Here is a 13,051-nt window from a genome sequence, read left to right as displayed (position 1 = left end):
TTATGTAAGACAGATATGACAGCTTCTCAAGCTCTGAGATGCCACCATGCCTGGCTAGCAGACATTTTTGAGACCTTAAAGGCAATTTGACTGCACTGGGTAGTTTTATGTCAACATGACACGAACTAGAGTTATCTGAAAAGATGGAACCTCAGTTGAGAAAATGCCTCTATAAAATCCTGCTGCGAGCCATTTTCTTAACTAGTGACATCATGGGGGAGCGTTCAGTCCATTTTAGGTGGTGCCATCTCTGGGCTGGTGGTCCTGGGTTCCATAAGAAAGCAGGCTGAGCAACCCATGAAGATCAAGCTAGTAAGCAGCACTCCATGGCCTTAGCATCAGCACCTGGCTCCAGGTTCTTTTCCTGTTGGAGTTCCTGTCCTTTAATAATGGACTATGATATGGAAATGTAAGCCAAATAAACCCTTTTTTTCCCCAACTTGCTTTTTGGTCATAGTGTTTGATCATAGCACTAGAAACCCCAACTAAGACACTGACTTTGGGGTTTATACTGAACAATACCAAGAATTATTAGCAAATTTTGCATACATGATAATGGCTTTGTAATTACAGAAGAAAACACATTTTCCTTTTTTTTTCTTGTAAGGGAAACCTATTGTCACTGACCTATCTATTTGTAAATTATATTAACAGGGCATCTGGAGTTATCTTTAAGGAAATTTCCCAAAGAATTACCCCAAAAATGGAATGGTGGTGTAGCTTGGTTGGTAGAGTGCTTGCCTAGGTACCAAGAAGTCTGGGCACCATCCCTAGCAATACAAAAACCATATGTGGTGACCCACGCCTGTAATCCCAGCACTCTGGGAGGCTGAGGCAGGAGGATCAGAAGTTTAAAGACATCTTTGGCTATATAATGAGTCTGAGGTCAGCCTAGTCTACATGAGATCCTGTCTCAAAGGAAGACAAAACAAAACAAAATAAGAGGAACAAATATAACAACATTATGGGACTTTGGGGGATTATTTTACTCTTTGTAATTCAGTGTGTTGAAAAAATGTTTGCAGGGTCTGGGATGTAGCTCAGAGGTAGAGCACTGGCCTGCCATGCAAAGGCCCTGGGTTCAGCTACCAGTGCCGAGAGAAAAACAGTTCATAGAGAGCTTAAATGTTGGATGCTTTTATTTCTCTGCTTGTGATTAGAGCATGAGTCGTAGTTTTAAGAACTCTACACTTAAGCAAGTCAGGGCAAATGCAAGTAGACAGCGGCACCAGGCAGACAATGTACCTGCCTGTACCCAGGAACCATGTGGCTGAGTGGACTTTCCAATGACGTTTTCCCAAGCATTAAACATGCTGTCATTGCTGGTAAATCATTTTATGCAAAATATTCAAGAACTGAGTTTTTAACCTTCATCATCTAAGATAATGATTTTCATTGAAGACTAAAGTTTCAAAACGAAGAAAACCTCAAGATTCTGAGCTGAGAAGGGGGCGCTTGACACCCTAAATGAAAAATCTGCAGAACAGAAGATATTAATCTTGTTTGGCTTCCATCAATAAACTTGTTCCTTGCCTTATAATAGATTGTGAGAATCCCAGAGAATCAGAAAACAGCGGTGATCATGTATAATTTCATGTTGTCTTTTTTTTTTTTTTTTTTTGTAGTCTCCTTCAGCCTTCACACAAACACGTCTAAATAGTGTGAGCATAGAAGCAAGTGACTGCCTGGAGTTTAAAAGCCTATTTTGCTTAGAAAGCCTTAGCATATTTTAGGCAGCAGATCTCACATTTAACTAGGACTGTGTTTTCTCTTCAGGCAACTTAGCTGATGAGTCAAGGGCTTCTCCCATCTGTGACAACATTTTTCATTTCCAAGTTTATTCACGTATGTAATTCTCAATTATTCCAAAAACATTCTGCTCAGCCCCTTGTTTGCACACAGCCCCAGGATTCTCCTCAAGAGCGGAATCGTAGTTGCTGCCTTCAGCGACCCTCTGTCAAACAGATTCTTCCATAAGTGCACAAACCAGGAAGACAGATGCAGGGTCATTTACTATTAGAAAATAACCCATGCTGGCAACAAGGAGTCATTGCTGATATTTTCCCGGTGTCTCCAAGTGTGAAGGCTGGCAAGTCTATGTGTTTCCCATGGGGCAGATAGTGTCTGGGTAAATCAATACAGAATGCTGCTCAAACATAGTGGGCATATCAGTGTCCTGACTGATGTATACAAATGACTCCATTCAAGACAGGAACTGGTGGTACAACCCTGGAAACACACTTTACAAAGTCCTTATTGCGTAAAACTCTTTTTTTTGTTTTGTTTTGTTTTGTTTTTTCGTAGACAGGGTTTCTCTGCAGCTTTAGAGCCTGTCCTGGAGCTAGCTCTTGTAGACCAGGCAGGTCTCGAACTCACAGAGATCCGCCTGCCTCTGCCTCCCGAGTGCTGGGTAAAACTCTTAATTATTAAAATGTGATGTGTTTCTTAATGTCCTGAGTGTTTGATGATTTTATGTTTTTTTCATTTTGTTTTTAAAAGAGCTGGAAAATGGGCTGGAAAGATGGCTCAGCCATTAAAGGCTAGGTTCACAACCAATAAAAAAAAAGAGCTAGAAAATATATTTAATTCTCTCTGAGCATATGTAATATGGAATTTAATACTATTATTCTTACCATGTATTAAAAAGATAATTTCCCTTGAACATTTTTATGCAAATTTCCTTCTGATCATTTTAGCTAGGTTAAGGGAAGGAAGACCACAAGATTTTGTTTAATCTTAGTAAATACAACAGAAAGGGGGATATAGCCCAGTGGTAGAGCTCCTACCCAACATGTGTGAGGCCCTGATTCAATCCTCATGACTAGAAGAGAAATTGTTTTTCATCACAGTTTGTTCCAAGACCTTGATATACGAATTTATCTAGGTTTAACTAATATGTCACCTTGGTCAAAACAGTAATACGATAAATAAAATACGACCTAATCAAAGTTCTAGAGAAGCTAATAAGAAAGGTGTTTTAGTTGGTGTTCTGTTGCTATGGAGAGACACCATGACCAAGGCAACTCTTACAAAGGAAAGCATCTCACTGGGGACTTGCTTATAATTTCAGCTCAGATCCACCAGCTTCCAACACTATGAGTTGCTATGGAAATGAGGACTTCAGAGGGATATACATGTGGTAAACGACCTCCACCACAACTATCCATTGAACGGCTTCCGTCAAAGGGAGGGAGACACCGTTTGAAAACGGGTGACATGAATTGAGAGGACGGAGCTTGGCAAGCTCTTGGCACTGGTTACTACCTCCTGCGAACCCTACAAAGCAGCCAGTTGGCTAGAGCCTCAAGGAAAAAATGAAAACTATACTGCCAGAGAAGTTCTGACCCCTGCAAACAGGGACTTGAGAGCCTACAAAGCTCGCAATCCTTGAGCCCTCTGAGGATATGAATACAAATATTTCCACCATTGGTTTCAGACTGGCCATGGAGAAGAAGGGATGAGGAAATCGTTTCATCGGGTAAAACCGTTATAACCAGATTGCAATCAAGAGAGTCACTCCTGGACATTGTGGTGCACGCTTTAATCCCAGTACTCTGGAGTCAGAGGCAGGCAGATCTCTGTGAGTTCCAGGCCAGCAGGGTCTACATGGTAAATTCCAGGACAAACTAGGGCTACATAGAGAAACCCTATCTCAAAAAAAAAAAAAAGAGAGAGGGAGAAAGAGAGGAGGTGGGAGAGAGAGACTCCTGGGTGACTTGGAAAAGACTCTGTAATCCCACCAACAGGAAATGTTCAGGGTTGTTGGTTATTTCCCAACTTTGCCATTCCTAAATGTGATTTAAGTTGTGAATATCTGATTTTCTTCCCACTTTTATGCCTTAAGCTTGTTTGGTAGAAACAATCTATAATTTAGATGTAGCCTATTAGGTCCTGATGAGCCTCATCCAGCCTTGAACAGGAAGACTGCAAGCCACCTGCAATTATAGAACACAGGATGTAAAAGAAGTATTTCTATCTTTAGATTGTCTCCCACTCCCTGGAGGGTAAGTGGTATTTTTCTAATTGAATGTGATTCAGTAGAATTATGTTAAAAAATCACTTTTGGAATTAATTATGGAAGAAAGATATGCAGTTACTGTTGCATTTTTGGAAGTCTCTAGTAATTGATCTTGTACAATGATTTTCCTGTAGACATACTGCATGTAGGATATATGTACATGTATCGGTATGTATTTGTATGTGTCCACCTGTGCATATGTGTGTTGCATGCTAGAGGTTGACAATGCACATCTTCCTGGTCACTCTCTATTTTCTTTTTTGAGACAGGGTCTCTCACTGTCTCTCACCTACAGCTCATTGGCTCTGCTAGACTGGCAACTAGGCCCACAAATATCCACCCCCATCCTCCCCACCCCCCACCCCCACCCCCCCACCACCCCCACAAAGATCAGCCTGTGGCACAGTCCTAGCTTATGAAAATTTGTATCTTTTGGCTAGAGACATTGTTTCAGGAACCCAATCTAAGCCGACTAGGACAGTCCATCTGATGTTTCTACCCACAGTTAGCAGGGAAGGAGAGATAGTTAATCTTAAATTCTAAGGCATAAAAATGCAAATAGCAATTGCTGGTGACTCTCTCTGCTTCTACTTCACTCTCTTCCCAAACTCTGCTGTACTAAGACAGGAGGGCACCATCTCAATCAGAACCAAGGAAAGAGAAGGGGCTGATGGCATCATCCCAGTTACTGGCACTCATAAATGACTTTGGCTTAAGAGATTGTTTTGCAGTTCATAGTAGAAAGGGGTCTGACTTAACCCTTATTGAATTTAGCCCAGAACCACCACTGTCTCCTTTAGATTTATTCCTTTAACACCATGTTTCTAAGCTTGAACATAAGTATTCATTCTTCATTGTCATGTAAATGTTTCTTTCCATTAACCCTCTGCATTCTCATATGTTACTTTAAGATTATTTTGTTGGTTATAATTTCATTATGTTTTGAAAAATGATATACCGAGGGCTGGTGAGATGGTTCAGCTGGTAAAAGCCCTGCAGTCTGGTGATGAGAATTCCATCTCAGGAACCTATGTGACATAAAGTGGAGAGAGAACCGGCTCCACTAAGTTGTCCTCTGACCTCCACACTGTGCACTATGGCATGTACACACACACACACACACACACACACACACACACACACACACGTACACACACAAAATAAAAGTCATAAATAAAAATATTATATACTGAAAATGGTGAGCTGGGCAATAGTGGCATACCCCTTTAATCCCAGCACTCAGGAGGCAGAGGCAGGCAGATTTCTGTCAATTCAAAGCCAGCCTGCTCTACAGATTGAGTTCCAGGACAGCCAAGGCTACACAGAAAGACCCTGTCTCAGAAAAAAAAATTTAAAAAAGGTGAAAGATTAAAAGATAATCAAGCTCTCCTCCAGTGTGAGACAGTCACTGTTGAACTACCTAGACCATATCATTCAAACCAAACTAATATGTTCAGTATGTTTTCCTTAGAGAACCCTGGCAGGGACAGCGAGCTCTGGGGAGGCAGAGATAGGTAGGTATCCCTGGTACTCTTTGGCCATCTCATTTAAGCTCCTTGGTGAGCTCCAGGCCATTGAGATGAACTTATCTCAAAAGCCAAGGTGAGCAGCTTCTGAGGGACAATACTCAAGGACTGCCCTCTAGCTTCTACATGAACATACATATCCATCTTGTTGTTGTCTGTGGCCCATGTTACCACCAAAGACCACATGGGTATCTGTGGTCTTTACTGTCACCTAAAGCCATGTTGCCAGGTGGTGTGGGACAAATGTCTATAATTTATTTAAAATATAATTCTGTCAATTATATTTTAAATAAACACTGATTGGCCAGTATCCAGGAAGGAAGTATAGGTGGGACAACCAGACAGGAAGTAAAGGCGGGTCAAGGAGAACAGGAGAATTCTGGGAAGGAGGAAGCCCATTCCTCGGCAGTCCTGACCCAGCCACAGAAGAAGCAAGATGTGACTGCCTCGCTGAATAAGGTACTGAGCTACAAGGCTAACACAGATAAGAATAATAGGCTATATAAGTTATAAGAGTTAATAAGAAGCCTGAGCTAATGGGCAAATCCGTTTATAACTAGTGTAGACCTCCGTGTGATTTCTTTGGGACTTATCAATTGTGGGAACAGGGCAGGACAGAAAGCCTTCAGACAACAACCAGGGACCATATTGGTATCAATTGGCCCATGTTGCCTCAGAGGTCAAGTTGATGTCCTTAGCCTGTACTGCTACTGAAGACTATGATGATGTCTATGCCTGAGCTGCAGCAGAGGGCCATGTTGATGTCTGTGGTCAGTACTGCCACCAGAGACCATGCTGAGGTCTGTGACACTTGCTGAGGTCAGAGACCATGTGGTTGTCCCAGTCCATGCTGTCACCAGAAGCCATGTGAAAGTCTATGGTCCATGCTGTCACTGACTGTAAAGGAAAAGGAAGCCACTTTTGCAGTGGCATTGATGACTATAGGCTCACAGTTGAGAGATAAGGACATATAAGGCTTTTGTGACAATCCCCATGCCAAGGAGTTACTGCCCAGACAGGAAGCCACCAAAGAAAACTCTTAAAAATCGTGATAAAGATGCTGAAGTGTAGCTCTCCACAAGAGATGACCTCTGACAGGGGTGCAGATGGGGAAGGACTCGGCCCCTGGGAATTGGACCATGCTCCAGTGAGTATATGGGTAACACAACTTGAACTTTTTTTTCTTTTTTTTCTAGGGACCTGGGAGGACAGGGAAGTGAGTGTGATCAGGATGCATGATGTGAAATTCCCAGATAATCAATAAAAATATGTTGGAAAAAAGTTAATTTTGATGCTTGGAAGCAAAAATTAGTCTCATAAATGAACACCACTGTGGGGTTTACATTTAACTTCCCCTCAGCAGAGGTTGACTTGATACTTAAGAAGAAAAAAACCCACTATTATTTAGAATTAAGTGTTGGATTCCTGCGTGTGTGTGTGTGTGTGTGTTTAAATAGATAAATGATTCATCAGGTATTCAACAACACACAAAATGGAAATGAAGACACTGATCGTGACTGTGGTAAAGTATATTTCTTCATGTGCTAAACTGTACTGCATATAAAATAAAGATATTGTCAGTTTTACAAAAAATAAATAATGTTATAAAGTAAATTCTGTCATTAACCTCATTTTATAAGAAATGAAGGCACAGGCAGGGTGGTGGTGGTGCACACCTTTAATCCCAGCATTCAGGAGGCAGAGGCCAGCCTGGTCTACAGAGTGAGTTCCAGGACAGGCTCCAAAGCTACACAGAGAAACTGTCTTAAAAAACCAAAACCAAAACAAACAAAAAACAAAAAGAAAGAAAGAAAGAAAGAAAGAAAGAAAGAAAGAAAGAAAGAAAGAAAGAAAAGAAACAAGAAAAGAGATATGAAGACACAGAGAGGGCAAATCAGCAAAGATCATCCTTCCAGCAAATGCTCAAGCCAGGCTTGAGATCCCAGCAGGCTGGTTCCAAGCCAATGTATTTAACTACTTCTGCATATTGTTTGAAAGAATGGCCTTCATACAAAGACACAGTAAGAATGGTGACAATTGCATGCAGCTCAGAAGAAGATATATTTGGGTTCATTTGACCTGTTGTTACACTTCCTCCCAGGAATTCTTCCAACCAACATTGGTTTCTCTTGTTTCCAGACTCCAGAAGCTCAGTATATAGACTCCAGAAGCTCAGTATATAGACTCCAGAAGCTCAGTATATAGACTCCAGAAGCTCAGTATATAGACTCCAGAAGCTCAGTATATAGCCACGCAGTACACTTAGGTTTTCACCACACGCCTTTGTTCTTCTGTTCCTCACATCTTCTCAACTAGGAGTTGGGACTTATCGAGTGCAGGGGCCCAGTTTTATATCTCCTTGGTCATGAGACCTGGAACACTGCCACACTCATTGCTGGTCAGATTTGAATGAGCTAACTAAACTCTAGACTCCTGCCTGGGTTGTGGGTTCACACAGGCCTGAAGTTAGGTGGTTTATATTTCATGAGCTCAGTTCCTACCCTTCTGCATCTTTGTACGCCTTCCCCACTTCCTTCAGTGGGACTGATATCTTTTTGTTGATCTCCACGATTTGAAAGTCCACATTTATTTTTGCTTATCAGATGGGTGTGGAGAAAATGCAGACCCTTCCTGAGGAGGAGAGCAGTCCTTCAGAGAGTTTCCTTTTGCCAAAGCTTTTGTTGTTTCCTAGAAATTAGCATGCTGGGACAAAATTACACAATCTCAATGCCGGTGATTGAAGTGACATTCTAATTATCTTTCAAGGGTAAATCATATGTGTCTTAAAACCCATTTGTTGAGTGTCTGAGCACTCAGAATTTTTTTTTTAAACAAAAAGAGTTGTTCACCTGGTACTATTAAAATAAGCCAGGTACCAGAGATGCTGGAGGGTTGGTTGCACTGAGTTATATATCAAGTCATTGCTAACTTAACCTCTGGGAGATATTCCATGATTGCTGAGTTCAACCTTTCCAGCTAGGCTCCCCGTAGCAGATCTGGCAACACAGCCCTGCTCAGAATGGGGGGACTGACCATCCTTGCTGCAAAATCCACGGGGCTGCCCTTGCCCTTAGAGTCTGGAAATATCTAAGGTCTTAGGAGACTGAAAATGTGTTTTTCCCTTGTCTTAACTGGCAGAAGGAGCCTCTGGCGTTTCCAAGTACTAGACATTAGTGTCCGCCCCAGTGATGTTAATCTGTTTGTGTTTCAGTCTCAGGACACTTTCCAGTTGCTTCTGCCACAACGATCTCTGCCATCTCAGTGCCTCTGATGTCCCCTGTGAGTTCACGAAGCTCTGCAGTGCCGGCAGGATGTCACAAAAACTGATTGCTGTCCTGTCTTCTCCCTCTCTCATCTTTCAGTGTCAGCCAAAGCCCCAAAGCTTCGTTCAAAGGGGACTTTGGCTTGGCAAGTTTACAGCTGAGCTAAGACAAACTGTATTGCTTTAAAAAAAATAAAATCATTGGGAAAGAGACTTACATTCTGGATTTAGGACTTTCATATTACAGTCTGAGGGATTTAAACTGATAGTCATCATATTAAGAAATACATAGTAGAAGAAAGAAATATGACGTTTCAAGAGAACAAACAAAACCAATTCGAGTGGACGATTGCAAGGGCTCCAGGATGGTCCCAGTAACGCTTGAGATGCGTGTGAGAAGGCTAGCGATCCTTGGTAGGTGCTTGATGGCATCAGGCTCTGGGTTCAATCCCCAACTCTAGAAAAAAATAAAATAAAGGCATGGATAATAAAGGGCTCTGTGGACATACCTCAGTCAGTGAGGTACTTGCTGCATAGGCATGAGGATGTATGTTTGATCCCCAGAGCCCACATTTTAAAAAACGAGGTGTGGGGGGCTGGAGAGACAGCTCAGAGATCAAGGGCACTGGCTGCACTTCCAGAGGCCTTGAGTTCAATTCCCAGCAACCACATGGTGGCTCACAATCATCTATGATGAGATCTGGTGCCCTCTTATGGTGTGCAGGCATACATGCAGGCAGAACATTGTATACACAATAAACAAACAAACAAACAAACAAACAAATAAATAAATAGATAAATCTTTTTTTTAAAAAAGGTGTGAAAAAAAAAGTCAAGTGTGACAGTGTGTGTGTAATCCCAGCACTGGTAAGACAGACAAGTGACTCCTTAGGGTTTGTTAGACAACCTCCCAGGCTAGTTGGCTAGTTGTTAGATTTGTGAGAGACCCAGCCTCAAAAAAAGGATGGCCCACACCCAAGGACCAACCACCAAGTTTGTCCTGTGGCCAAGGCACACACACATACTACAGACACACACATGCATGTACACACCACACACACGCATACATATGTACACATACACACACCACACACACATACACACTCATACCACATATTCATGGTAGGTGTGATGTGGGAATTACCATGATATCTTACCCTTGTCCACACACACACATACTACACACACTTCACACACACCACACATATACATACAAACACACGGTGCATGTGATGTGGGAATTACCATGGCATCTTACCCTTGTCCACACACACCACACACATACACACCACACATACACACACACACACACACACACACATACACACACACACACGGTGCATGTGTTGTGGAAATTGTCGTAACATCTTACCTGTGTTCATTTTCCTCTAAGCTGAGCCTCCTGAGTCTTGCTATCTGAGCTACGGTCTGGTAGTCACGGTGGAGTGGGGGGAGGAGGGCTCATCAGTTCTTCTTCAGCTCCCCATCCTCCCATGCATGATAAGAAGTCAGACTGGACAGCAGAGCTAGTGGATAATTGCTAAGAGCCTTGGCCTTTTACTTAATTGTCAGCAAATCCAAAGCTCATGGTTGCTGGTAAAATGCCAGATTGATTATTCAGAAACAAGTGCCTGAGTTTGGACCAAGCATTGTCTCATTAGTATGCAGTGTCCATGCGGGCCCCTGGTTAGAGAAACTGCAGAGACTACAAACAGGAGGAGTCAGTGGGAAGGAAGTCAGAAGGAAAGCAACCCAACTTTCCCCGTACTGTGCTGTGGAATCTTAGCCTTCTCCTAGGTACACAGCACTCTCCAATAACGCACTGAAGACACGTGAGCCGAGGATTCCACCGTCCCCTGCCCTGATGTCAGTGCTTAGCCTTCCTTCCTCTCAAAGCCATCGTGTCTGAGGCTAGCCCTTGCATTTACATTCAAATCCCACCTCCTCTCTGCTTGCCTGCTCTGCAGCTGAAACCTCTTCTTCTTCCTGCATACCAAGTTGCCCCACTCTGCTGAGAGAAACCCGTCAGCACTCATTGCTATGTGCCTTCTAGCTTGAGAAATGAAATCAGGGAAGGTTCTTGGACTCTTCTCTTTCCAGCAAACTCCCCAACCAGTTTTTACAACGAAATACTTGAGAGTTGAGGACAAGTTTTTTTTAAGTTGCTGTTCACTCTTGAGTTTATTATAATCAGTCATTCTTTCCCACCATTCTGCTTACCAATACTTCAGGTAGCCAAATCCAGGAGTGAAGACTCCTTCTGAGTTTCTTTTTTAATTGGGTTCCCCACTTTTTCCAACCTCCAAACGTTGGACTTATTTTCTCTCTACAAGTCTTCCTTGCTCATCTGCTGTTCTCTTGTGACTGTAACGCCTTTCCTGCCTTACTCGCTACTGTACTGTTCGCAAGCTGGGAAAAGGCCTGGAGATTAAAGGAACACAAGTTACACAGGTCATTTGTGAGGAACAAATGCCGTTTATTCAAGCTTAGCAAAAACCTTATACACCTAGCTATATACTGCGCAATGGAAATCCCCCCAGGCAGGTGGATTACCAAATTCAAGAGTAAACAAAACCCCTAAGCTAACCACCAGTCGGGGCAGAGGGAGCACAGGAGCAAATAGGATGTTTAGCCAGAAACTCCAACAAGATGTTTGGCCAGAAACTACAAGCGATCCTCAATATGAACCCCAGGAGAAGGGGTAGCTCTGTGGGCCCTGCAGTGACTTTGTACAACATTGTATGTGTGTAACAATGAAGATTTTACTTCACTTCTCCCCTGGTGAAGTGGGGAGGGGGAGGCTGATTACATCCATGTAAAACCTGAGGAAGCTTAGAAAAGAATTCTAGACACACACAAAGAAAACAAAGTTTAGCTGTATTTATTTTTTTCAGGTGGGCTCTGTTTGCTGGCAGCGAGCAGGGGCACCGCAGCTCCTTTAAGAGACGTCTTTCTATTTTCCTATTTCAGCAGTAGCAAAAAAAAAAAAAAAAAAAAAAAAAAAAAAAAAAAAAGAGCTCGGTTCAAAATGGTGGCTTCCTCCATGCTGCTAGCACTAACTCTGGCTCTTTCAGGAGGCCAAGCACTTGAATGGAGTTTGTGGGTAGTGTGCTGCGAGTTACTTGGTGGCAGCATGGGCCAAATGGTTACCAGAGTTGAGGTAGTAAGTGTGGCTCCCACCTGGCAGTCTCAGAGGCAGTGAACGAACCTCTGCCATGTTGGCCTGGGCAGAGCCAACAGGTGGGATGGTGGAGTTCATCTTAGCCATGCCCGCTTAGCAATTAAAAAAAAGTGCTCCTGGTCAAAAAATAATTACAGATACGCATGCAATAAAGACATATTCAGATGAAAAAGACCTCTAAATGGATAACAGTGTTGGATAAATATACGTAGGCTTGAGAGAGGAAAAAGAGTATAGACAGTTACATAATAAAAGAGTACAGACAGTCATAGGTTAAAGGATTAAAGATAATAAAATAAATATTAAACTTGTAGAAAAAGTGATAGAATAAGAAAAATAAGCCACATAAAGATGGAATATATAGAGAGAGTCTGGATTGTTGGGACTCATGAGGCCCAGGCCTGAGGCCCAGTCTAACTCCCTGAGCCTAACTCGAGTTTGGTGATCTGTCTTTGGCCATGATTTCTGTATATGAGTGACTCAGCACAGCCTGACCTAAACCCGCCTCTGTATAGCCACTGCTAAGGTGGCAGGATATTATTGGCCCTTATTCCTTACTCCACCTCAACTCATCCCAAGACTCCTGCCCTAGATAAGTTCCTGCCTAATGCAATAAAACAAGATCCTGCTTCGACAAGATTCGCGACTTGGTGTGGTTCTCTCTGGTGGCTAGGAGGGAGGTCCAGGGAGAGTCCGGCTGGACTGGCTCTGCCTCCACTCTATCTGCCAGAGATCCTGGCACTGGATCATGTATATTATTATGTTGTCTTTGAATTTTTTGACTGTGAAGGAGCTAAGTACAGAGAGACATTTATTTATATGGGCTGCTAAGATAAACCAACATGTATACTTTAAGGTATCTTGACTTCAAAATTTGGGTCTAAGGATTTGTTGCTTTGGAAAAGAGGTTCTTCTTTTGTTTCCACAGAAGATAAGAACCTGTGGATTCCTTCCAGACTAATATGGTTTGATGTATTCCATGAACCCCCCCAAAAGAAAATACTTTGCCCAACAAAAAGCAGGAAGCAGTTTGGAGAGAACCATGCCCATATTCCCAAAAATTG

At 42.5% G+C, this 13,051-nt stretch overlaps 1 protein-coding gene across 1 annotated transcript in view; it reads left to right on the top strand.

Moving 5' to 3' along the window:
- LOC119807301 (40S ribosomal protein S27-like) overlaps nucleotides 1–13,051 on the top strand; it is a 36,131-nt gene that overhangs the window by 5,441 nt on the left and 17,639 nt on the right. Inside the window, exons 2-3 of the mRNA XM_042054547.1 lie at nucleotides 6,741–6,760; nucleotides 8,756–8,823. Coding sequence (XP_041910481.1) covers nucleotides 6,741–6,760; nucleotides 8,756–8,823 — 88 coding nt within the window. The remainder of the gene's footprint in view (nucleotides 1–6,740; nucleotides 6,761–8,755; nucleotides 8,824–13,051) is intronic.

Source organism: Arvicola amphibius, chromosome 2 (assembly GCF_903992535.2).
Source record: "Arvicola amphibius chromosome 2, mArvAmp1.2, whole genome shotgun sequence".
NCBI lineage: Eukaryota > Metazoa > Chordata > Mammalia > Rodentia > Cricetidae > Arvicola > Arvicola amphibius.
Note: the sequence above shows the minus strand (reverse complement) of the source record. Positions and strands in the feature narration are given on the sequence as shown.